General features: G+C 47.5%; 1 protein-coding gene across 1 annotated transcript; it reads right to left on the minus strand.

Annotated features, from left to right (window-relative positions):
* On the minus strand, window positions 1-27,125 carry LOC139932805 (SH3 and multiple ankyrin repeat domains protein 1-like). The gene is made up of 27 exons (XM_071926707.2): window positions 26,628-27,125; window positions 22,925-23,128; window positions 21,359-21,430; window positions 21,149-21,257; window positions 19,937-20,088; window positions 18,583-18,750; window positions 18,094-18,135; window positions 17,202-17,318; window positions 17,005-17,082; window positions 16,691-16,757; window positions 16,278-16,453; window positions 15,926-16,056; window positions 14,634-14,773; window positions 13,772-13,885; window positions 13,313-13,391; window positions 8,429-8,511; window positions 8,106-8,230; window positions 7,067-7,202; window positions 6,806-6,886; window positions 6,186-6,194; window positions 5,967-5,993; window positions 5,804-5,860; window positions 5,501-5,622; window positions 4,778-4,898; window positions 1,438-4,684; window positions 399-1,295; window positions 1-52 (listed from the first exon to the last, which is right to left on the minus strand). Exons 1-27 carry the CDS (start codon window positions 27,123-27,125, stop codon window positions 1-3), a joined length of 7,104 nt encoding a protein of 2,367 aa, XP_071782808.2.
* Window positions 27,126-27,454: the final 329 nt, after the last annotated feature.

Raw genomic sequence — 27,454 nt, forward strand, 5'->3', positions numbered from 1 at the left:
TCAGTCTGTGTCTCGGGGAGAAGAAGTGACATGCAAAGGAGAGGAGAGCCGCCTGGGGAGAGAGGGAGGGCAAATCAAGGAATAAGAATGGGCGGGAGAGAAATATAAAGGGAATAAACTAAATGGGGTGACTGGTGGATAAAAAGACTTAGGTTTATAAGGATGGGGGGGAAATGATCGAGAAAGAGAGAGAAATGGAGGGGAGATGAAGTAACTTATCAAATTATATGCAATCAACATCTAACGAGGGAAGTGGATGGACCCAGCTAGCTTGTGTGGAAGGAATGAGACACTTGGACTTTCCTTCACCATCCAGTCCTTCCTTTCTGTTGCCCCCCCCTGGTCGACCCCGTTGCCTCTGTACGTTCCTCAGTCTGTTAGTCAGTCCCCTCCCTCACCTGTCAGTGAGTTTCTTCAGCGCCCTCTCGATGTTCATGCGGTGTCCCACACGTGTCACTCCCAGGTCCAAGAAGTCGTCCTTGGTGAGCGAAGGCAGGTGCGACCCGTCGATTTCGTTGTCCATAAAGCGCTCCCGGTGCTCGCCCAGGTTCAGGTACGCCAGCCAGTCGGCCACGTCGTACTTGGTCCAGTAGGGGAGGGGCTTGACGGCGAAGGGCTTGGCCGGCGGAGGAGGGGTGAGGTGGGGGTAGCTGAGGCAGGACGGGCTGGGGGGCAAGTGCATGGGGGAGGAGGCTCCGGAGAGAAACTGGGTGGGGGAGAGGGAGCGGGACACCAGGAGTGGGTTTTGAGTGGGAACGCCAGACGGGGAGAACAGCGGAGGGGTGGAGGTGTTGTAGGAGTCTCCTAGGGGGTGGCCAGGGGAGGGAGGGGTGAGCGGGCCGGGGAAGTCGAAGGGGCTGTTGTAGACGGGCGTACTGGGGAGGATGGGAAGGGAGGAGGGCCTGGGAGGGGTGGGGTTGGGCTGCTCGGTGTTATAGATAAGCGGACTGGGGGCGCGGCGCCGGGAGCCCGAAGACCGCATCTCCTGAACGGGGTTACACTGGAAGTCAAACGTCTGTCTGCGGAACTTGGAGCGGTGCTTGGGCGACGTCGGGTACGGCGAGTAGGTCGGGGAGAGGGGAGGGTGGGAGTGGACCGGGGAGGAAGGCATCTGCGGAGAGGGGGAGCGGGTCCAGTTGCGCTGAATGGAGACCTGGGGGGAGGGGGAGACGGATGGCGTGGCGGACAGGTTGGGCGTGAGGATTTGACGGTGCTGTGGGGAGGAGGTGGGCAAGGGGGAGGTGGAGCGGCCGGTGGGGGGGCTGTGAAACGCATCAGTGAAGTCTGCTGAATACCTGAAAGAGACACAAAGGTAAACCGGTGAGCCTTAATGCTGATAATGAGTTATAGCTCATATAAGTAGAATGTAATGTTGATATGTTGTTTGGGTGAACTATCATTTTAATTGTCAATGACCCATTGACCGAAACAACATACCTATGCATGGTGGGTGACTTGGGAGTGTGGCTCCAGTCATCCATGCTCTTGATGTTACTCATCTGTTGCAGCTTGGAGCTCAGCTCATTGATGATGCTGGCCTTCACACCTGAAAGAGGTGAGTGCACCCTGCGGCCCTCCAGGGACATGCCGCCCCTCTGCACCCCGCCGCCGCCTCGCTCATGCTCTCCCACCTCTCCCCAGCTCATGGGCCTGACCTCGATGGGCCGCTCTAAGCAGGCGGCCAGGGCGGAGCCAAAGCCGTCCTCCATTTTGGATCGGCTCTGTTTGCGTTTCCTCTCCTCTGCTACAGCTCCGTCTCTCCTGGTCTCTTCTGGGTTGCTATGTCTCTGCGATTGCATGCAGGCAGGGTTGGTGCTGCTCTGTCTGCGCAGCGCTACAGGCGGGCCCCTCCCTCCCACCTCCTTGTAATGAGTCATCTTTGGAAACACGGGGTTTGCCAGTTTGGCGTTGTGCACCTCAAATGTTTGCCCACCTGAGTAGGTCACGTAGGGATCCTGGTGCTCACCTCCTTTCTCTCCCTCTCCTCCTCCCACGTCGCCTCCACCCCCTCCCCTCTCTCCTCTCAGCCCGCTCATTCCCAGCATTTCTAAATGGTGGTCGCTACTGCTGTGACTGTCCAACTCCTCAATCCCAGAATCCACCACCGCATCCTGCCAGTCTCCACCCTTGGGCGTGATGGTGGGGTGATGATGGTGGTGGTCGGCGGCTTTGCCCACTGTGCTGAGGCCGGCTTTGGGGCCGGCTATGGCCATGCTGTAGTCAGAGGATGCCGCGGAGGCTGTGGTGGTGGTGGCGGCGGCGGTGGCTGTCATGGTGGTGGTGGCGTAGGTCATGGTGGTGGTGAGGGCGGCCGTGCCTCTGTCCTGGGCTGGGGTCTGACCGCCCACCGAGGGGTTGTTAGGGCCGCCGTAGTAGGAGTGAGAATGGGACATGGGCTGGGGTCGGTGCAGCGAGGGGGCAGGCAGAGCAGGAGCAGAGGTGGTGGTGGTGGAGGAAGGGGGGAATATCTGTGGGGAGGGGAGAGAGGGAGAGAGAGCAGACTGCGTAAGGTTGGCCACCTCGCTGTCGTATGACGTAAGGCTGGAGGCGGCAGAGTCGCCACCCTGGGGAGACGGCTGCGGTGCGTTTGAGGAGACAACTCCGGGAGGTTTGGGAGTTGGGAGTGGGGGCGGTGGAGGCGGAGCAACAGCAGCAGAGTGGTGACTGGAGTGTTGATGCTGCTGGGCGAACTTCTGAATTCTTTCATTCTCACCGTTAGCAAACTGCAAAGGAGGGGGCAACGGGTCCGCAAAGACAAACTCGTCATCTGCGTCGATTGAGGGAGCTGGCGGAGGGAGAACCATAAGCCCCAGACCTCCAGCTCCGCCTCCTCTTGGATCTCCCCCAGGTTCATGTGTCTGTGCTGGGGCTGTGGGGACGGTGTACTGGGGTACGTAGCTGGTGTTGGGAGCGGGGTCCATCTGCAGAAAGGAGGGTCTGCGGGGAGCGGGCTGAGTTGGTGGGGGAGGAGGCTGTAAGGGTGGAACAGGTCTCGCCTCATACATCTCCTTTTCTCTCTCCCGCTCCCTAGGACTCTGTGGGTAATACTGGGTTTGATACTGGCTCGTTCTGTCCTCTGAGAAGCGAACTCTGAGGCCCTCCCTGGGTCCACCCTCCCTCTCTCTCTCCATTCTCTCTCCACCTCCTCCTCCTCCCAACCGTAGTATCCTAGGTGACTGCGGCCGGCTCATGGAGGCAGGGGAGGTGGTGGTGGTGGGGGAGGTGAGGTGGAGGGAGACGGGGGAAGTGTAGGCGGATTGCGTAGGGGTCGGGAAAAGGGAAGGTGTCGGGGTCTGGACAGGGGTGGGGAACGCTCCCACTGTGGACATCTGCCGACCGAAGTGTCTCTCCTCTCGGCGGGTCCTGCGGTCGTCCTTTAGGGCCCGCTCTCGTGCAGCGAGGGCCAGGCCCAGGGGGGACGAGGGGTCCAGGACTTTGCCTGTCAGTGGGTGGATGAAGGTAGTGGCTGGCTGGGTGCCGTAGTTGGAGGGAGCGGACTTGGGCTGGCCGTCCTGACCGAGGATAGGGGAGGAGTACTCAGGCAGGCCAAAGGCTGGGGGCATGCTGCTGGCGTAGTTGACATAATTGTCTCCAGAGAACATGCCCTCATCGATAGACTTGGAGGGCCGGAGGCGAGGGGTGGGCACTTCCATCGTAGCGCCATGTAAAGGCTGGATTCTTACCCCTGCTGCTCCGCCTCCCTCCACTGCTCCTCCTCCTCCCGCCTCTCCTTGGATGTCCTCCTCAGATGAGAGGAAGAAAGAAGCGCTCTTTCTCCTCATGTCCCGGAAACGTTCCCTGTCCCTGCGCGCCCCTCCGATGTAGCCCGCAGCAAACGATGTACCGTAGTCCAGGTTTTCCAGGTTTTGCTGGGTGGAAACAGAGGGGGCGACAGATGACGGAGGCATAGGGGTGGAGGTGAGGGGCTGAGGCGGTGTGGGGGTGAGGGGCGAGGGCAGGCTGGTGTTGGGGCTGTCTGGGGTTCCAGGGAGGGAGGTGGCGTCGTCTATGTCCACGGTGGGCTCGGCCTCCATGCTGCTGCCCTGGCTGCTGCGGCCGCTGCTGCTGGTGGAGGGGGCTTTGACGATGATGGTGGGGATGGGGATGGAGCTCTTCTCCTTGGCACCGCCTCCTTTCCCTCGGTGCTGTCTCAGCCCGTCCTCCACTTTCGACTGCTTCATCAGAGCTCCCCTGCCGCCCCTCCTGGCTCCGCCCCTGCCACCGCCTCCGCCCCGCTCCCGGGTGGCCATGTGCGGGTGATGCTGCGGAGCTTGTTGGGATTTGGGTGTAGCACTTGTTGGTGGCGTGGCACTGCTGTAGCCTCTCCTCAGCCCCCCCATCTTGCCCCCACCCCTCCTGGGCAGCTCCGGCTCCCTGCCGGTGAGTGTTAGTCCTTCAGATTGTCTCCGGAGGGTGGGGACTATGACCGGCTGGTTCATCCCACCAGGCCCTCCCCTCTCCCAGGCTGCTTGTCCCGGCTGGGAGTGGAGCTGGTAGTGGGGTTGGGGTACAGAGGGTATGGGCATAGCGGGCCCTCTCCCAGGGTGGGGGCCTGCGGATAAAGGCGGCTCTGGGGCGGATGTGTTCGGGGGTGGGGGGATTTCCTCAGGTCCCGGGACTGACAGGCTGCGAGCCAGCTTCATGGCAGGCGGGTGGAGGTACTGCCTCTCCTCCTCCGTCACACCTGAGGACACAGACACAGGCAGTTAGATGGTGTAAAAAGCAAATTCGCTTTCTGAACAGGTGGAGAATATCTTTCTACAACAAAGGGCGTTACCAATAGATTTCTGCCGCATCATGACTGCATGCTGAGGACCATGGCCAGGTTGAAACTGAGCTTGGTTGTAGCCAAAACCGGGTGGCATCATACCCAGTGACGACTGCTGCTCATAGTTCGGCTTCAGGTGTTGAAACGCATAATGAAAAGAAAGAAGGAGAGCAAAAGAGAAAGTGAGGAGGGAGCGGGTAAAGAGAGGAGAAGACATGTTTGCTCAGACATAAGCAATAAAAAATATATTGTTGTTGGCTGTTACAAAGTAGATATAAAATGCAATACAGCAGAACCAATCAGTCAAAAGAGAGTATTAGTGTATCAGGGACCCGAGCATAGTCGAATGGACGCAACCTGACTCACACTTAAACAAACGTTTTGGTGTGGGTGGTCCATTGTCAATCATTTTCTGTAAAGCACAGCGAGGGCAGCAGAATGAACAACGGCGCAGAAAAAGCTGAAGACCGTGCTACTTTATGGAAATACAATTGTCAGGTTTTTGTGAGCAGTCGTCAATCTAAATCAGTGGAGAAGCTCTGCTGTATGTGTGAATCTGGCAGTATAGGATTCAGGACAGAGGTTCACAGCTGTTCATGATTATTGTTGACATTTCTAGATACTGTAGAGGCTGATTCTAAAAAGGCAGCAGGAGCTTGAATTATGGTAAGAGTGCATAGCAGATGCAGGTCATGAACCAGCATCCATTTCCCTTCCAATTCCCAGCAGTACCTCACTGGAGACATTGGGAACAATACTCTTGCTCCGGTCCCTCTTGCCCCCATGACCTCTCTGGCCCTGGTTGTCTGATGTAATTGTCTGTTGGGCAGCAGCCAGGATTTCATCCAGTTTGTCTAAGATGAAGACAGAAAGGGGGAAGGGAGAGAAAGCGAGGAGAGAGAGAGAGAGAGAGAGAGGGAGCATAAAATGAGAAAAAAGTTGGTGGGCAGGGCACAAACAGCGAGCCCCCTCCTGTCCCCTAAAGGTTTAAATACACCCGGTTATAATATGACAGAAACAGGAGGGATTTCTTACTCAGTGCCATCTGATAGACTGTCCTCTTCTTATCAGGAGCCTGAGAGGACTCGTATTCTGAAGGAGGAGGAGAAGAAGAAAAGAATCCTCTTAGCATCAAACAGTCTGACTCTTAATTAAGGCTCGGGGGCTGATGGGGGTAATGATAAAGACGGATATTCACCTGCTTTCTTTTTCCACGGAGAGGCAGCTGTGGCATACATAATTCGAGAAACAGAAATTAGGTCTGACTAGAACTACCGTATAGCCGTCTGTATAATGCAGATGGAAGGATGAGATACATACTCGGACACACGTGATGATGGGAATGCTGATGTGGTGAGGGTGATGGTGATGAGGACGGAAATGAAAATGAGAGCACACAAATCCGTGATTCTCCCACCTTTCTCCACTTCAGGCAGCACATTTGGTTCAGCAGAAAAAGAAATAAGAAGCAGTTTGTTAGTGATGCCATCAAGCTACTAGCATTTCACAGCATGAAACTGCTTAGATCTCTCTTTACTTAACCAGATACACAGGCATCCCATAGTAAGCAATGTTCAGCTTTCTTATTCATAGGTAACACATGATAATTTACTGGCAAGGGGAAATTAATCGAAGCAATCCTCCCTCATTAAGCCAATGCTAATGAAAAAATGAAATTACACCTATGCTGGATAATTTTCAAGGCTCCCTGCATCAACTCGCTTAATATTTAATGCAGTGTTTCCCCTTCCACTCAAATGGTGCGGTGGGCCACCCTGCAGAGAGGAGCTGCCAGCCCACCTAATAGAATTCCATGTCTTGGTTTCAGTAGAGATTTTTTTAATGTCACAGGCTCTAAAATGCCGCTTCTGAAGCTATTTCACCCTGCCAAAAAAAAACTTCTGAGGGAAACACTAATTTACTGTATTTTTTTGAATTGGCATTTTCTTTGCATGGGTCAGAATCTTAAACCAATTAAGTGCCTTCCGCTTTCTCCCTCGCTCTCTTATCCGTCTCCTCCTCCCTCGTCTTACTTACCCATGTCCTCCAGTTCTGATGTCATCGACTTGGAGCGCAGGGCGATGGCAGGAGGAGTCAGTCTTTTAGTCTGCTGCGGGGCTGCCAGAGGAAGCCGGCCAAATTCAGACTTAATGTTTAGTATTCTGGTATAAACACGCAGTCACCAATGACAACCACACTGCAACAAGCTTTTACGGTGAAATAAACGATGCGATCGGCTTCATCGTCACATCATAAACACAAGATGGAAGTAACATGCGTGGAAAATTTGACTCTAACCTTTCTTCCTGGCGGTGTCCTCCATTTCAGGGTTACGAGCCACCATCACAACTTTAACCATGAGGCTGTTGCCCCCCTGTCGGATCATGTTGACCACCTGCCTGTGGCCCACCTTCACCACGTTCTGGCCATTCACCTGACACACACACACACACACGCACACGCACACACACACACACACACACACACACAGACAGACAAAGAAAGACTGAATGTACAATGAGCTGAGGTGTTGCATGAATTTCATGAAAAAGAGCTGCAATTTCCTTTTTTGGTGGACCCACTTTCCCTCAACCTGCCTCATCTACTTCTACTTCAGTTAGTTATTTCCTACATTTCCCAGAATGCCTTTCGACAACCCCCAGAGAACGTGTGTGAACTTGTTGCATTCAGTAGAGAGAGCGACAGCTATATAGTAAGTAAGATACTAAGAGCAAGAGAGCGAGTTTTTCCGGCTGAGAAAAAGCAAGAGTCGCGCCCCTTAATTGTCTTGTGGCTGCATTGCATTCTGGTCTATTGAGGCTACTGTCAATGAAGAGTTTGGTCTCTCTGCCTCTTCTATGATGGATTTCTCCCTGTATGATTGTTGAATGTCGGTGCAAAATGGTGAGTCTAGAAAGAAGCCCTAGCTCTTTAATTCTGATGGACTGACACCAAAAACTGACATTTACAGTTGATGTTTTAGATAGTTGAACATTTTTCTGCTATCAAACTCCATTGTAGCTGCACTGGAAATATCTTGATGTGACGTTGTCTACATTTGGCCAGTTGGGAATAAGAAAAACTCACCACCAAACAACAAAATGGACTCTGAAATACAAGCTACTGTACATCACCAATAGCTGTTTTTCAACAGTGTTTTTGGGGTGGAGTTTTCCTTTTAGTGACAGGTGACACTGAATCTAAATGAGGCTTCTGCACAAGGCATGTTGCTTGCTTATTAGTTATTAAAACGTATGAGTTCAGATGAAGTTCTGAGCCAGCCTCAGTGTGTGTGTCAGTCCAAAATGCCACCCACTGACACCCTGCTGGTCCCTACCTCGATGAGGAAGTCCCCCATCCTCAGGCCCGCCCTCCAAGCCACGCCCCCCTCATCGACAGACTCCAGGTACTGCAGCGCGGGGAACGCTGGCGTTGGAGTGAACTCCTCTATGGGAGTCTGAGCTGGAGAGGATAAGACAGAGAGGATGAGCATGAACGGAGATAGATAAAAAAGAACACGGGTTTGAAATTGAGAGAGGGATGGACAGATTAGAGAGGGTGAGAAGGCGAAGGGAAGGGAAAAGAATTGCAGAGACAGAGAAATCTATAGAGACAGAGGGATTTGGGGTCGATTCTGGAGGAGAAGAGGCACTGGCTCACCTTTGGCTCCCCTAAGCACAAAGCCAAAGCCCTCATTGTCTTTCTTCTGCAGGAGCACTGTCTTCTCCTTAATGATGTAGTCACTTAGAGAGAATAAAGAGAGGGGGAAAGAGAGAAACGGAGAGAGCGAGAGAGAGAGAGAGAGAGGGGGAAAGAGAGAGAGAGATAGCTATATGACTTCTTTAGCAACAGAAAACTCTTTTTGTCATGCAAATAAAGCATTTTCTGAATGTGGGAAATGGCTATACTGCATCACATTATGAAATCACACTGCACCAAAAGATAGGTTGGCTTGAGTGTCATACAAAAAACGCTATTGTAGAAAAGGGTCGATGGCAGGGGTAGAGTTAGTGTCACAGTGGGTGAGGAGTAAGTGTATATGGGATGGCAATCCATACTATAGCCTAATCCAGCTAGAGCTGACAAGCGCTGGGCCAGGGGGAACGGCACATTAGAAAAATGTGCACACACACTTCACTGATAATGGAAACTTCCAAATGCACCTAAATCGCTGCATTAGCTTTCACCGCCTCTGGCAGCTTCTGCAAGGATACTGCTTTACCGACTCCAGCGCACCACTACTGGTCATACATGACACTTCAAATTATGTACGGGAAGAAATCCGACAGTCCTCTAATCTCCCTGCACAACCGGCTCTGCTCGCCCCAAGACTACAGTCTACAGCGGTCACAGGAGTTGATGATGTTCATTGATTGATGCGGTAATCTTATTATGAGACGGTTGGAGTAGTGTAATGGCACGTTTAACCCAGCAAGTCAAGCTGCTTCATTACTCTATTACCATGTCTGGGACTTATGGCTAAGTCAGATTTATAGCAGCATTACGACCCTTTCCCTCATGTAGCACTGAATAAACAGACTCCACACTGCCACACACAACCTTACTCATGACTCATTTCTGGACTTGACTTTCCAACAATGTCAATTCACCCTGGTTCTGTTGGAAAGCCCGGGGCTTGAGCAGAGCTGTATGATTTAAGAGGAATTCCACACATTTCTTTCCTCAGCGGCTTATTTCTGCATTAGTTGGTGCTCTTCAACTTAACTCAAACTGGCACTCCAACTGAAATCAAATCAAAGGTTTTGATTTCCTAGAGTGGGTGAACTGTGAGTGAACAGGACGAGTAGCCCGGTCACTGAATTGTCTTTACTTAATCGCTGACTGCCAAAAAAAAGCAGGTGTAGAATTTCCAAACATGACAAGTGTATGGCGGGACTAAAATAACAATATCACACCGTTGTGATGATGGTCTATTTTCCACATTGTCCCTTACAGTACAAATCCAGCAACTACTTGTGTATTCATGCCAGCACAGCGTGGAATAACCCGAGTTCGGCTGTGGCATCAGAGAGGGACAGCAGAGTCGTGAGCGTTGGCTTAAGCCCACAGGCCCGAAGTCTTCTACACCAAGCCGTAACTTTTAGCACCGAACAGACGATTGCTAGATTCCCCCTACTGAGGTCCATCCCTTGTGCGTTCTCCATCAATGTTACTGTTTCGCCAACGCACAGCCGCCTTCCAGCCATCTGCTCCTCACACCTCATTCCTTTTTCTCTCACCCTGTCCTCCATCATGCTTTCCCTCTCTGAGGATCAAAGTAACACGGAGTGGAGTGGGTGGACGCTGGATCCGCCAGGCTCTCTTCCATCCATCCATCCATCCACTTCTACGGGAGGGGGAAACAGAGCCAGTGTGCTTCCCCAAGGTGATTCTGAGGTGTTGCTAGCTCGCAGTAACATACCAGATTTCCTTTACATATACGTAGCTGTGCGGCCGCTCTACCACCATGTCGTCCGCTCAGGCCGTGTCGATTGCGGCCATGCACAGCCCAAACGTCCCTGGTTAATCTCTACCGGCTAGTAGGACACTCTCTCTGAACTGGCTTCAACGGAGCTGTAAGCCTATTAGAGAACAGAGTTATTATGTTCCCTCCTGAGTCATCCTCTCCTCTATCCACAATTACTGAGAAAAAAGGCAGCTTTTTAACCATTCGTCTGCTGAGCGTACATGCAGATAGACCGGCTGTGCGGGGACAGTACCCACACACCACAAGTAAAGCACTTGACTGATGTTAGTGACACACATCACCGTGTATGGAGATGGATGCAGAAGAGATACTCCCACAACAATCAACCACTGTGACGTACACACTTATATGTGAAAACCACACACACATCCAATGTATACAGACACACATGCATAAACACAAATGCATGCACACACAGGCACGCACAGAAATTACCAGTATCTCAAATTAGGCTGAAGAGGAATTGACAAAACCACACTCTTGCCACTTACTGACTCCACTTTCATCCTTCTCTATGGCAACAACACACACATTTTTAATGATACAATGGGACACACAAAATTATGGGATATGACAATATAGCCTTTTAAAGAAACAGGAATACACATAAATGGGAAGTACAGGTGAATGAGAGATATCTGCTTTAAGGAATCATGACTCAAAGAGAATGAAATACACCCACACTGTCTGACTGAAATACATCAATATATGCTCTCTTTCACACACAAACACACACACACACACACACACACACACACACACACAGCATTCAGAAACACACGGGAGGAAGACACAGAAATAAACATGCTGCAGAGTCTCCATTCAATAGGCACTTCCGTCCCACAGAGATATTCACATGCAGAGGAAAAAGACAATTAAACACAGACGCACATATACACGCGCACGCTCAGAGACACACACACATACACACACAGAATACATAGCTTATTAGTCTGCCTTTGAAAAGGCACGGCCTCTCAATAGCATCATCTACCTCTCCCCTCTCTCCATTGTCCTCTCCTCACATCCATAGCCAGCCAATGAATGAGGAAACAGCCGCTACCTGTAAATGAACCACACGCTCCTGTTTCTGGGGCCCAGTGACGGCCACGAAGAAGAGAGGGAGAGAGAGAAATCTCTCTCTCCGCATCCCCCCATTGCCATGTCCCCCCCTCCTCTCTCGCGCGCTCTCCACCGCCGCCACCTCCTCCTCCTCCTCCTCCTCCCGCTCCCGCTCCTCCTCCTCCTCCCGGTCTTCCAGCGAGAGCTCAGCCAGAGAGAGCCGCGAGAGTGGAGGAGAGAAAGAGAGAGAGGTGGGGAAAGAGAAAGAGAGAGAGCGCTGGTCTGCAGCCCGCATACTTCAGACAAGGGAAAGAGAGAGAGAGAGAATGTGAAAGAGAGTGAGAGAGAGAGAGAGAGAGAGAGAGAGAGGGAGAACGCCAGAGATTATTACAACAGGGAGAGAGAGAGAGATTGTGTGTGTGTGTGTGTGTGTGTGGATACAGCCAGTGCTGGATGAGAGAAGGGGAGAGGAGGGGGGGAGATGGAGTTGAATTTGCGGGTGTGGACGGGGGGATGGGTATAGATGTGAGGCGACACAGGGGGAAGGAGGGAGAGATAGCGCGTGTATTTGCACATCCAGTGACTGGTGTATCACAGATTCACCAACAGCTGATTCCCACCCTGGATTTACTCACACACATTTGCAGACTTTCCTCTCACTCCCCTCCTCTAACGCAGCACAGCGCTCTCATCACCACATACACAGGCTAACACTCTCTCTCTCTCTGTCTCTCTCTCTCTGTGAAATAGCAATTGACATTCTCCCAAATGCCTAACCGCAGTGAGGAACATTCGCGGTATCACCCTGCTCTTAATTGAGCACCACTTCACCACGGTGCTGAAATTACGCTTAATCGACTTAACACAGGTAATGTAACCCCATTGGCCGCTATTTCCATTTAGAACGCCGGCGCGGCTGCATTAAAGTGAATGTGTTTTTGAGTGACAGTGAGAGCCGCTTAGCACGGGGCTAATGTCAGCTACAATGTGTAAGAGCCTCAAAAGCCCAGGGGTGGCAACTGGTAAGTCCTCCTCACCAGCCCAGGGACCAAACCAGCCTCCTCATGACTCATCAGCAGCATGATGTTCGTGCCTATGTATACACAGACACGCACATTCACACACACACACACACACATTCACACACACACACACACACACATAAACAAACATACATAGCTTCATAATGCACAACTGCCTAGGGCCAGCTGCAGCTTGATGCAGGCGGATCAGACAGATGCAATGGGGGGAGAAAGAAGAAAACCCCCATCACCACTCATTACGGCATTATTCTCTTCATTGTAAACAAGCGCAAAAGAGAGTGAAGCGTGTGGATGGATGTGCGGCTGACAATCTGAATAGGGCCAGCACAGTCCTGCGCATCAGGAACAATCACAGCGACGAGCGCGTTTGTCTGGTGGAGCTAAAAGGGAAAACAAGTGAAATGACATGCCTGCTCTTTGTGCTTTCAGCGCTGACATGTTCACACAGCACAACAATAGAGAGCAAGCGCTCGATTCTGAGCTTCACCAGAGGATCAGCAGGAAAACAGACATGCAGTCACATAGGCGTGAAGGCATGGACACACAGACAACAGGCAGGCACGCACGAACACACACACACGCAGAGCCTCCAATTATCAACAAAACAAGAGCGTGTCAACCCAGCATGGTCTACTATTTCAATCAACTTCACTTGCCTGACAGTCTGGCCTTAATAAACCAGAGAGCAGACAGTTCAGGTGCTGCCCACAAACTCATGTGACAAGCCACAGCTGAAACATCAGCAGGGGTCGCAGCCAATGAGCTTCAGTCTAGTTTTTCTCAGTATTGACTGAACATGAAAGGCGGCGGGCTTGGCTTACCGCCGGATTGAAGCCGACAGTTCCTCATTCCTTGTTTTAACACACTCACTGACCACCTATTAGAGGTCAGCTACTCGTTTGAATTATCTCGGGTCGCGAGGGTCGGAGCAGCTGGTCAGCGGAGTCTCACCTGGGGCCATCGATCCCATCGTAGGCTCCGACGGTGACGTTGCGGAACAGCTTCCTCTTGGCTTTCTCACTGCGCGTCTCTGCAAGGCACATGCAGGCACAAACATATGCTCAGTTTCAACTTCCGCCACTTTCCGTCATGACACGTTCTGTGTGTCTCTATAGAAGTGTTGCCTTTAGCACAACACATCCGAATCAAACGTTTTTACACCATGTTCTCGTGATCCTTGTTTTTTTTTGTGTTTGTGGCATATGGTTCGCTTGCTGTGCGAACTATGGAGCTATGAAAATATTAAAATATGCGCATGGGCCTGCTGATAAACATGAGTGTGCATTTGCTGGGTGTTGCACTGACTTAAAGGATAATTCCAGCCACAGTGAAGGTGTCCTCTCTCCCTTCCAGAAGTTACTGTGGATTTTTTATACGCTATTATCAGAAAAACAGTCGGCCTTGTCTCACCTGATCGATTGTCCTTGCTGAGACCTGCCACCTCTTCCACACATTCTGAGGGAAACCAGCCGGTGCGACCTTTCACCATTCCCTCCCAGTATCCTCCCTCTCCTACACTCAGCACTGAGGAGGACATAGACAGACAGATAAATAGATAGATAGATAGATAGTGTAGAAATGAAGAAGTGTGGCAAAGATAAGAGCAACAGATAAGCTGCAGTGAATCACAACATTAACAGAAAAGTCCTTACACAATTATATATCATCAATATATCATTTTTGATTGTGTATTGAGTATTGTAATTTACTTTGTTGGTGTAACTACTTTCCCTCAATCTGCCTTGTCGACTTCTACTTCAGTTAGTGATTTCCTACATTTCCCAGAATGCTTGAACAACCTCCGGAGAGCGGGCACTTTTGCTGCTTTCAATCAAAAGTGAGCATATGGACATATGAATACAGCCATCGAGCCAACTAGTTCATGGCCACTGTCTATGATTGTGTGTCCCTTACTCAAAATGCAACATGTCTTGTGGCTGCATTGCATTCTGGTCTATTGAGGCTACTGAAGAAATTGGTCTCTCTGCCTCTTCTACGATGGATTTCTTTCTGCATGATTGTTGAACGTCGGTGCAAAATGGTGAGTCTAGAAGGAAGCTCTTACTCTTTGATTCTGAGGGACTGACACCAAAACCTGACATTTACTGTTGATGTTTTCGATAGCCAATAAGAAAAATACACCACCAAACAACAAAATGGGCCCAGAAATGCAAGGTGCATCACCAATATCTACTTTTTAACAGGGTTCATGTGTTTTAGGCTGGATTTTTCCTTTTAAAACCAAGTTCACCTTCTCATGCATCTGTCTCACCTTTAACTTTGTCTCCTTTGCTGAGGGTGAGCTCTCTGTCTCCACTGGCAGAATGGGCGCGAGTGGCCACATACACTCTGCCTGGTACGGCGCTGTACATACGCCTCATCTGACCCCCCCCTCCGCCTGCTGAGGTCGCACTACAGAGGGAGAGAGAGAGAGAGGTTATTACGAAACCATGAGATGAGACAGTGGCAGAACAAAGTGAGAAAAGAGAGCTCATGGCCAATGAAATAAGAAAGCTTTTTGCTGCTGTTCTTAGACTTTAGCTCAGCCTTTCATACCATCCAGCCCCACATACTACTCAGACAGTTACAGGAATTGGAAGTGAACGCTCACATAATCAGGAGCATCGCTCCTTTCTCACTAAACAAACCCAGCGCCTGTGCTGATTCTCCTGTCCCCCATTCTCTTTACCCTCTACACCAATTCCTGTAAAAACGATGAGCCAAACATCCGCATTGTTAAATTCTCAGATGATAAAGCCATCCTTGGTATGATATAAACAAAACCTGATATGGCAGCATACATCTGTAATTTCCAGTTTTGTACAGTTGTGTGACATTTCCCATTGATTTCCCATTTCCTTTTGCTGAATGTAAGCAAATCAAAGGGAGGATGGAGGGATGATGACTCTTTGCACTGTTTCCGTGTTTAATAACATTACACTGATTGGCTTGATGAAGGCGCTATAATTAAAGGTCTAAATTTAAGACTATGAACGGCCATAACTTAAGTCCATAAGTCCGATTGACACGAAACTTGCTACATAATCCAGCTATCCCTACAAATTATACTGATTGGACTAATGGGGGTCCTATAATTAAAGGTAAAAATATTACCTCAGATGCCACCGGTACGATTTTGATGAAACTTGGAGGGATGACGCATTTTGGCACTGTGTTCTGACGTTTAAAAAAATACACTGATGATGCTATAATTAAAGGACAAAATTTAAAAACCATAACTCCTATACTAACAGTCCAATTTGGATGAAACTTGGAGGGATGATGCATCTTGTTACTAATTGGCCCACGGTGCGCCTCGCCTGCATCATTCGTGTGGGACATGTTAACTTGTTTGCTATTGTAAATATTTGAGAACATATCCTCTTGTAATTGTACAGTCTATTTATTCCAAGTCATCCCAAGTTTCAGAGGCTCTACTTAACACAAGAGTATACAGGTTTTCATTCCACCTTAAACCAGAGAGGAGGAACTAATCAGTGATATGAGCTATAGAGCCCACTGCTCTGTTCATGTCCACGTCTCCATCGGTTGGTGTCTCCTCACCCTTGTCTGCCTCGTGGCTGGCGGTGTCTCTCCTCGGTGTCGCTCTGGCCTCCCCTCCCTCTGGACGGGGAGCGAGTGCGAGTTCTGGGGCTGCTGGAGCTCCTCATGCCTACCGAAGCTCTGCGCTGGCCCTGCAAGACACGCACAAAGTCCCAAACATACAGAGCGTCTGAGTCCCGGCGGGGCGAAGAAACCCCAAACAGTAGAGTCTGTTCGCTCTCGAACAGAATGCTTGAGAACATTAAGAGGCTGAGAAAGCACTGCAGCGTCAACAAAGCACATTTAATATCACAGTTATAGTCTCGGAGATGCTACGTCAGTGGTTTGACATCGACCTACTGGCCCTCAGTACCTGTCCGGGGAAGGGATTGGTTGCGGCCTTGTTGGGCAGGGCCAGAGGGTCGGGCTGGGCCATGGTGTTATCGCTGTTAGCGCGCAGTAGGGGATGGGAGTGGAGCAAGGGGAGAGGCAGCGTGCGGGCGCTCTCGTTTCGCTGGGGAACATACTTTGGCGATTCCAAAAAGGGCACTGGAGGTAGAGGTGTGAGGCGTGATGGTGAGGTTTAATATGGGGTGAGGGGTCAGAGGTGAGGAGTGAGGGTAGGTATGACAGGGGGGGGAGATGGAGGGAGAGAGGATGAAAATTGTGAGGGTAAATAGTTGACAGATTCAGGAGATCTTAGTGCAAAGACAGGCAAGTAGTGGAATTAGTTTACAAGACTTGATGGCCCCTTCAGAAGAGACCAAGTTTGACATGAAGGCTTACCTACGTCAGAATCTCTATGGTTTTTGATGATTTCCCCGAGTTCAAAATGGCCAGACATTACAGCTAGCTGCAAAAAAAGTAAACAAAATGTTGCTTTTCTGATGTAACTGCTCTATCTCTTATTATTATTACTATGCCTTGTTTTATTATCTAATTTTTGTCTGTATTTGAGCCCTTTTGTTTTCTGTAAAGCAGTTGGTGACAAACCCATTGATCAAAACTGCTTTACAAACACATTAGACTTGATTTGTCAAAGCTAATAAATATGCCAAAATGCGTTCATGAATATATGAGTTGCCAGTTGTACTATTTACCTGAAAAGGGGTTTGGCCATGCTTGTTCTTTGCCTCCTTATTCGCTCCCCTGTACAGAAGAACACGGACACAGCTTTCCTGATTGGTCAGAGAGGGATAGTGATCGGTTAACATGACTTAAACACACCAGCTGTTCTCTTTGAAGTAATCGTTTTAGTAATAATAGCTCAATATAAGGGATTTGTTTCCATACTTGCCTTGTTGTACAGGGCACAAATGTGAAGTGCAGAGTTCCCTGAGGCATTTTGAGAGGTGGTGTCTGCCCCATAAAACAGAAGGTGCTCCAAGTGCTGGGCATAGCCGTTCTGGCAAGCCTTTCAATGTCAAGAGTGTGATAGAAAGATTCAAAAAAATTGGCAGGATTAGAAAGTATAGGAGGAGACATGGGAAAAGGGGAAAGGATGACTTTCATATAGAACTGTTTCAGTACATTAGGAAGAGGTGAACAGAGAGAGAAAGAAAGAAAGAAAGAAAGAAATTGAGAACAAGATGCAAAGAGAAAGAAAAGGAGAGAAAATGTCTTACATCCACATTTAGAGCCACAATTACTCTTACAGAAAAACAGGTCAGAGCAAAGCTGACGATTACATCTGCACCATGGTGAAAAGAAAGGACAAAACATTAAAACAACAGAAATGAGCCTCCAGCAGGCCGACAGGTTTCCTCATATTTTTTTCTGCAGGGACTAAAATAACACAAGATACATACAAAATAAAGGAGGAAAACATAGGGCACGGCGGAAGCCAAAATAAAATACCATGACAACCGGCTTGCAGCACAAGCGCAAATTTACTAGAATGCCACAGAGACATAATGTGGGCAATGTACCCACATGTGCCCATGTCTAAGAAAGAGATAATAATGATAATATCCAATGTTCTTTCAGAATCGGACACAGCTTGAGATGATTTTGATAGGAACAGGCGTGAGGAAACTACAGTATGTGGCGACTTCTTTCATTTGTGGTTCAGTTTATTATCATTTTTCTTTCTTTTTTTTAATCTGGGGTCTCTCTCTTTCTGACTCTGAGAGAGAGATCCTGGCATGGTCTGATGTGGATGGAGCGGACGATGGCAGGATGAAGGGTACCTTATGTATTTCTTGCATTGCATACTCCTCTTCATCCCTGTGCTATGGAAAAGAGAGAAGGAGGGGAGGAAGGAGAGAGAATGCAGAGATGAGCGAGTGAATGTCATTCGATGGAGGGGCGGGAAGGGGCGTGAGAGAGCGCCGGGAGAGAGAGAGAGAGACAGAGAGAGAGAGAGAGAGAGAGAGAGAGAGAGGAGGGTGATGGTAAGTGACAACAACAACAACACGGATAAGACAGGGAAGTGGCGGCGCGTTGCGAAAGTCGACATGAAGAGAGATGAAGAAGGAAAACACACCGACCAGAGATGACTTTACACATAAAAATATGAAAGGAAACCATATGGGAACTCACAAGGAAGTGGAACACAATACCAGTACCATCCTGCAGATGGTGTGGTGAAAGATAGATAGATTGAAAAGTATCCAGATAGATAGAGAGATAGATACATAGATATTTGGTGAGTTGACCATAAGTCTGTCCATTGCTACCTGGTGAGACTCGTCCCAGCCGTTCTCGTCCCTCGTCCCCAGCCTTGCCCTGTAGTACAGCAGGGTCTCGCAGCAGGAGGTGTCGCCCCCTGTCAGCAGGGTGTGGTACAGCGGGGTCAGGCCACAGCGGTCTCTGTAGTCCGGAGACGCTCCCAGGGACAAGAGAGCCTGGCAGGGAGGGACAGGGATACAGAGAGACTAAGAGAAAGCCAGCTCTTTTCTAATTCTGATTTAGCTCATGATGTTTTGAACTGTTTTTGCAGTTAAATATGATGTTACATTATGGGATGTGCACTTCACAGTATGCACTTTATCTGGACATGTACACTACCAGTCAAAAGTTTGAACACACCACATTTTTCTTTATTTTTCCACATTTTAGAATAATAGTAAAAACATCAAAACTATGAAATAATACAAACGGAATTATGCAGTGACCAAAAAAGTGTTAAACAAATCAAAACTATCTTATATTTTAGATTCTTTAAAGTAGCCGCCCCTTTGCCTTGATGGAAAGGCAAAGGCTTTGGAAAGAAATTCATACATAGGCATCAACTTCACTGTTTATATTTGTCTAAGAAACAAATTTCAAGCATTTAAACACAAGCCTTTAGATCAAAATGGCTTTAAGATAATGAAAAACATAGTACATTCAATCAGGTGTGTCCAAACTTTTGACTGGTAGTGTACATGTTATATTGTATGTATTTTACAGTATGTACTTTATCTTGATATGTGCATGTCACCCGAGGGTTGTTGACAAATAAGTATTGAAACTGTATTATTACTGCGGAGTATGCATTTTATTTTAATAGGTGATTCAACTTTTGCCATGTGATTTGATTGTGTGCTGAATGTTGAAATAAGTCTGCTGCCTACTTTTTAAGCTGCAAAACAAATCGCCTCAATGAGGACATTAAAGTTTCTCTTCTATTCTAATGTATAATACTGTTGTGTGTATAAGGAGAGAGATAGAAAACCAGAATATATGTGAATACACACACACATGCTTGGGTGTAGGGCTGGGCAATAATTCAGTATTATCGTTTATATTCAGAATCATATTGTAAAGAAATAATAATATCGAGTTATCGTGATACACAATTCTATTGCCTACATTAATGATAAAAAGCAAATGCTTATTAAAATCTCTCACAAAATGAGATCTGAAACAAATAAGGGAATATTATTTACTCTTTTACGTCTTATTACCATGCAGCTCAACGCAATGAATAACAATTTGATTATTTAACATTTAATGTCAGCAGATATCGTTATATAACACCCAGCCTTTCTTGCATGTGTGTCTGCAGTTTGCATGCATGCATGTGATTTAATGAGACGTCCTCGTTACCAGCAGCCCGGCGTGATTGTGAGCCCTGACAGCTTTGTGCACGGCTGTCAGCCCGTCTCTGGTCCTGAAGTCCAAATGAGCGCCGCCCTGAACCAGCACCCTGATGCCCTCCACCGTCATGGAGGACTGCACCGCCACAGAGAGGGGGGTCTCTGAAGGGGGGGGGGGGGGGGGGGGGGAGTAGGTAAAGAGGAAGAGAGACAGGAGATCATGGCGGAGAGAGAGGGGACAATTGGGAGAGAGAGTTAAGAAGATGAAGTATGGGGGAAACAGAGAAGAGATGGTTGGCCAGACAGAGAGAAGGAGAAGGTGTCAACATCACCAGGTGAGGAAAAGGTCAACTTCATCATGCAAATGTTCAGATTTTGAAAGAAAAAAAATCCACCTGCAGATACTCTTACACTGTTAAATATCATCAGTTTCATTCCAGGTGTTATTCTGTGATGAAGTGTTGCAATTTACTTCATGGAGTACCCACTTTACCTCAACCTGCCTCATCTACTTCTACTTCAGTTAGTGATTTCCTAAGTTTCCCAGAATGCCTTTCGACGCCCCCCACAGAAGGTCGAAGGCAATTGCGATAACATTGTACATTTTTTCAGTCAGAAAAAAAGTGAGAGTGGCAAGAGAACAATGCTGTGGTGCGTCCCGGTTGTTCAACTTACAAAAGGCATGCTACCAACGACAGACCCATAAACAGGCAAGCTGTGGCTGCATTGCATTGTGGTCTATTGAGGCTACTGTAGGTGGAGAAATTGGTCTCTCTGCCTCTTCTACGATGGATTTCTCCCTGTGTGATTGTTGAATGTTGGTGCAAAATGGTGAGTCTAGAAAGAAGACCTCGCTCTTTGATTCTGAGGGACTGACACCAAAACCTGACGTTTACTGTTGAAGTTTTAGATCGCTTAAAAAATAATTCTGCTATCAAACTCCATTGTAGCTGCTGGAAATATCTTGATATCTACATTTGCCCAGTTATCCACAGGAATAAGAAAAATAGACCAAGTACATCGCCAGTAGTGTTTATTTTTTAACAGTGTTGAAGTGTTTTAGGGTGGATTTTTCCTTTAACAGTTAAAAAAGCAAGTTAATTAGACTTGTCACTCACAAATTGTTTATTTGAAAACAAATGATAATCCTATGGACCAGGTCAAAAATCTAATTTCACAAAGTCGGAGTCAGAAAACACTTACAGGCATGTGACAAACTCACCTCCACTGTCAGGGTCGTGATAATTGGGGTCAAGACCTTTTTCCAGGACCTTTGCTATCTTCTCTACTGCTCCAGTCTGAACGTAGTCCAGGAACTTCTTCAGACTGGCCTTGAAGGGTGAAGAAGAGGAAGGAAGAGGATGTGTGTGAGCAGAAATGAATACTGTGCAGCAGCAATGTTGTGCGTATCCAATAGACAAGAAAGAAGTACCTTTGTGCTGAGTTTGGCAAGTAGTTTTTCATCCAGATTTGTCTGTTTATACACTCTGGTTTTGTACCTAAACTGCGGACCAGAAGAAGATTTGTGTGAAAACTTTGATTCAACTTACTGTAACACACTTAAATTTATCACTGGAGTCGTACATAAAAACTCTAAACAGATTTCCATTCATCATGACTCAAAGTACTTCATGCAGATGGGTTTATTGCAGTCTAGCAGCTGAAAAAGTAACATTATCCCTGTTAAACTACCCCTGTTAAACCCCCTGTCTCCCATTCACTGTCACTGGAACTGCTCCAGGATTTATGTCTTGAAGATATCAAGTGAGTTTTGGTTCTCTGTTCCTAGTTTTAGGAGACACTTGTTCATATGTGTAGCTCAATAGGTAGAGCATGGTACTAATATTGCCTGGGTTAGAGCTATGATTCCCACTGGGACCACCCACTCTGAAAATAAATGCACTCACAGTTCTGGTATTCTGGGTAAAAGCGTCCACCAAAAGGCATAAAATCTAGACTGAAATCGAGATCAGTCTAGAAAAACAGACTGATCCAAGACCAGTGGAGTAGCAGAGGTAAATATTCTGCCTCAGAGTGCAGTTTTCCTTTAAGATACAAGATACATCACTACACAACCATGTTTACACCTGGCACCTTGTCAAGAATGGAAACACTTGTCTGGTTTCAAGCCAAACTCTGAGTACTGTGCATACTTTGAGCCCCGCCCAGGTCATGGAGATTTACACCAGATGAACCACCAGAGGGCGGTGTAACATCACTGTATCACAGCATGAGAAACCACAGTGTAAATCTATGTCACCTTGCACCCGTTCGCAACCCACTTTCCAAAAGACAGGGAAAAATTAGCTTCAGTTTTGAATTTGTAGGTTACACAATGTACAGAATGCAAATTAAATCCATGAAGTTGATATTGTCTTTGTGAGGATTTGTTCACAGTTCATTCACTGCACTGATGAGGGTGAAATGGAACTTAAAGGGGAAATGGACCAAAACTAACTTTTTGGTTGTTCTTCCGCAAAAGTTGACTATTTTTCTAGTTTTGTTTAATGAGTTGTGAGTCATGCGGTTTCAAAGTATAATGCAATTCATTAATATCACCGAACTGTAAAAGCTGAGATAATTGAAAGAAAATGTTATGGGCAATTATGTTCCTGTACCTATATTAAACATCTACTTTTTCAATAGTTCTAGATGTTTAACTTAGGAACAAGAAAGTAGAGGGCTTTAAACATTTTCTTTCAGCCTCTTGCTATGCAATTCGGTGATGTTACAAGACTGTATTTTCTCTGATCCTGAGAGCTAATCACTCAAAACAGAAGCAAACCAAAATAATCTTGATACATTTTAGGTGTCAGCTTATGCAGTGTAAAAGACAGCATGAAAGAAACATCTGTGTAAAAAAAATTAAAAAAGAATAAAAGTCAATTTTGGCAGAATTCCCCCTTTAATGTCCCATTTAATCACAAACAAGTCAAATACACTCCCAAATACAAGTGCACTCAGTCCGTGCACTTTTCCACCGTCTGCACCCACATACCTCCAGGTAAGGGACCCCTTTCTCAAAGGACTGTGGGTAGTCTCGCAGGGCCCGCTCCTCCTCCAGGAACTTGGCGTCCCGTCCGTCCCCGGCGGGCTGGAAGAGGCCGTAGTTGTAGACGTCCCACAGCGACTCGCTCAGAGAGCAGATGACCTGCTGCTTGGCGCTCCACACCGAGGAGTCAGGGTCAAACTGGAGACACCTCTGACAGACAGCACAGGGCACACAGGGGGGTTAGTTTGGAGGTTTGAGCTGTACAAACATTTCTTATCATCTTATTGGTTAAGTTATAACCTCAAGAGCACAAGTTAGCTAACTGGCAAAGTTGAATGGGAGAGGAGGAGCTCTAGTTAAAGTATTCATAGTATTCCCATGATGTCACATGCATTTCCTACCAATATGGTGCTTTATCATATGCACAGCTCATTGACTGTGGCTGTCGTTTGATTATAATCACCTGTTAATTTATTACAATCACCTGTTATTTTCCTACCAAGATGGTGTGGAACAGAATACTATGAATTATTAAAACTACTGATTTTTTTATTCATTCATGACCATGCCATTCATGATGTTGGAAGGTCAGCAGCTAGCTAACTAGCTTACCTAGATAGCTATAGGCTAATGTGGCTAGTTTGAACTTGGAAGGTCAGCTAGGCTAACTAGCTAAGTAGCTAACTTAGTGTGGTTAAATTATTTTTTTTCCCCGTTAGTGGCTGAGCACTAGGCTTCATAATATTAGCTTCCTCCTCTCTTACCTCTTGCCTCACTTGGCTTCAGTTGTTACTTGGCCAGAAAAACTATGGCTCTTTGACTCCGCCCACTGAGGTTTAACTCAACCAATGAGATTATTTCTGCCTCCAAAGCAGCAGAGAAATGCTTTCATTTAGTCAGGTTTCATATGTTGTGCATGTGTGTGTGTGTGTGTGTGTCTGTCTGTCTAATTATGTATGGTTTCACACAATCACAGCTTCATCAAGTCAGTGTGGAAATATCTGAAAATAGTATCTTTTACTGTGGATTAGCACTGTTGCATGATGGTTGTACACCAGTTAGTGAGTGATGTATGCATAAGAATGTGGTGTGTGTGGTTGTGTGTGCTGAATATGAATGCATTATCTTTAAATAATTAATCACTGCCATATTCATGGCAATAACATTATAGTCTGCTTTAAGGATATTCAAGACACATTTGCACAACACTTCTTCTAAACCAAATGAGGAAGTAAGGATTCTATACTGGGAAAAAAACATATTTCCTCTTGGTTATTTTCTCCTTTTATCTCTGCATGGCACGATGTTAGATCTGCCCCACAATCCATGAGAGAAAGAACAAAGTCGTTTCCCTCTTATGTCTGTGCGTGATACACCAGAGGCTCACCGGCCACAATGAGAAAAATACCTTGGATGTATTATGTGCATCTGGTATGCTTAACTAGATTTTACGGTGATTTGTGCACTGGCCGTTTGCTCATACTATTTCATTTCCATGCATTTCCACGGGAGGACGAGCTTTTTCATCCCTCTCCTATTACAGCCCGGAGCCGCGGGACGGGGTTGACTGAGTGCAGGGCTTCAGGAGCGGGAATGAGAGGCGTGAATGAGATGTATGGATCTATACTATTGTTCCATTTTGGAGAACTGAGTAAAATTGCACAGCTCAGCAGACTTCCATGTTCACCCCCCCCTTCTCCTCCCTTCTCCTCCCTCCCCAGCCGTCCCATTACCGCCCCGCCCCCCACTAGGTTGCACTGTTTGATAGTGTAGCCAACACTATTGGCATGGCAACCAGTTCATTAGAGGAGGCAGGCACCCGTTGCCGTAGCAATGTCTTGGTGGTCCCTGGGAGGTAAACCACATGAGTGAGGAGGACGTGTGTGTGTATGTGTGTGCGCGTGCATGTGTGAGTTGTACAGTATATGTGTGTGTCTGTGCACACACTTATGGGAGTGTAAGTGTGCAGTGTAGTGCATACATACAAGTGTGTGTGTGTGTGTGTATGTGAGTGTGGCTAATCCCTGAGAGAGAAGACTAATGTAATATATATAAGAGTGACACTTTCCTCCCCATCATTCTGTCATACAAGCAAGGATTTTCTGGGCTCTTTCCTGCAACGCTTGTATCCGCTCAGGAGAGTTGCTCAGATCTTCATCCTGCAGCTTTATGGTATTTGTAAATATATCTTTGCTTTTTCATCTTTCTTCATTGCATTTCCCATCATTTCCTCCCTCGCTCCATCTCTGTCTCTTTTGCCAGCTTCTAAAATTCGCTCCCTCTCTCCAGCTCCCTTTAATTCAGTTCAATTATATCCCAGCTGCGAGGTTTGGGGTGCTGAGTGTTTGTCGGTAGTGGGCAGGCGGCTGAGTGTGATGCCTGTGGCCGACGGAGCCCTAAGAGCAACACAAACGCATTAGACGCATTCATGCCTTTCCAGCGTCACTCACTCCCCCAGCCCTCCCCAAACTCATTAAAAACCTATTAGATAATTAGCAATTACTGTTATATTGAGGGCAGATTAGCTGACATGTAGAACAGTCGGCATGTTCAGGGAGTTGGAAACGGAGAAAGGATGATGGGGGGGGAGGGGTTACAGTGGGGCGCCCATTCTCACCTGAATGTGGTGTGTGTGGGCCGGCCAATTCACACCTGCCTCCGCCGTACGACTGAGAGCTGCTGTAAGTGTGAATAGGTACTAACTTCAGGTTGGGAAACTAATTATGACCATACGTGACCCGGGGCAGCCAGTTCCCTTGTATTGTTGACTAAGTATTTCTGCACATGCTGGTTTCTCACCATAAGTCAAAGTGCATGTTTTTTATTTTTACATACTGTAGATATTTCCATGGCAAAGCTTCCCTTTGGGGCTCATCCCTGGGCTAGGGTGGGAAATTGGAATGAAAATGCTTTGAAATGGTAAGAGGTACGCTCATAAGATTTGGAAAAGATATGTTGTGTTTGGGGTGCAAACAGAGATTTTGGAGGGGAAATGGATTGGGATTCTTTCGGTTTCCATGACACCCTGAAGAAGGCATAATGTCGAAACATGTTGGTGATGTAAAATAAACATTTTCATATGGAGAGAAGTGTGCAACCTTCATAAAATTACTTATTCATTCTTTCAGTTTCCATCAGGAAATTTGGAACAGGCAAAGAGCACTGCAAAATATTGAGTCCTAAAATTGTAATTTTCTTAAAACAAGTGAAAGACTCTGCCAGTGGGGTTGGATAATTTCACTTGTTTCCAATGCAAATTAACTTGTTTCAAGAATTTTGTAGAATCAAGTGTAGTGATCTGCCTTATTCTGACTTTCAGACACTCATGTCTAGAAAATTCCTGAAACAAATGAAACTGCATTTGAAACAAGTGGAGTTATCTCACCCTAATGGCAGAATCCTTCTCTTGTTTTAAGAAAAAATTGAAGGTTGAATATGAGACTAAATGACTTGTTAAGATGGATGTTTTTTGCAGTGAGAGGCCTGGCTGAAGAAATAACCGAAAGAATCCCCATCCATTCCTTCACAAAACCTCTGTCTGCACCCCATACCATTGTTTAGTAACTTTTCCCCAGTGTAGACTTAGGCCGGTTTCAAGTTAGTGGTCCAAAAGAACCTGGAATTGCTTGATGTTTAGATGTTTACATTATGTGAGTATCACACACAGCCGGCCTGGACCTGAGTGTTGTCGGTGACAGCATGCACCTACTGTCTGTTTGATGTCGGGGATGCCAATGCGGAACACCATCATGGTCAAGTGAGTGTCTTCCAGCGGAGCTACGGTGGTCATGCTACGCTCCATGTGAGCCCGCCTCTTCTGCAGCGCGGTGGTCAGGCCGGGGTGATGAGGCTGCTGATTGGCCGGGATGAGATGATGCTGCTGTTTACTGGCTGGTTGATGATGTAGGGCTTGATTGGACATGTAAGGGATCCCCCGGTTCCCCAGGTTGCCGGGCCTCAGCGGCCGGTCCGCCCTCTGTCTACCGACCACAACGGCCGATGGTTTTCCCGCCTCGCCGCCTTTCCCTTCCCATGATTGTCGGCCTCCCCTCATTTCCGCCTCCTCCAGTCCCTCTATCCCTCCATTCTCCGTGTCACGTTCATCTTCCCCTTCTGTGTTTTCTCTCCCCTGCTCCTCTTCCTCCTCCTCATCCTCCCCATCTTTGTCGTCCTGACCGGGATAAAAGTGCTTGTTATTTCCCAGCATCCTTTGCTGTGCAGGGGTCACTGCAGAGAGGGCTGAGTGACATAGCTGTCATGGAGACAAGACATGGCTGTCCCATGAGACTCTGGCTTCATCCCTAGAAACATGCTGTGGGAAACAGGCAGAGAAGGGAGTAAAACTTTGGTCATTTATTTACTTCTTCTCATTTCATTGATAATAACATAGGTGTGTGCACTGTTGTACTGATCAATGAGTGTGTATAATTCAAGTTTGTAAAAGTCAAGTGCAATAATAGAAACAGGCATTGCTAATACATCCACATGTGTGAACGAGCACAGAGCTGGTCCACATTTTTCCATTTAGCCACTGGG

This window comes from Centroberyx gerrardi, chromosome 20 (genome assembly GCF_048128805.1).
Source record: "Centroberyx gerrardi isolate f3 chromosome 20, fCenGer3.hap1.cur.20231027, whole genome shotgun sequence".
NCBI classification, from domain to species: Eukaryota; Metazoa; Chordata; class Actinopteri; order Beryciformes; family Berycidae; genus Centroberyx; species Centroberyx gerrardi.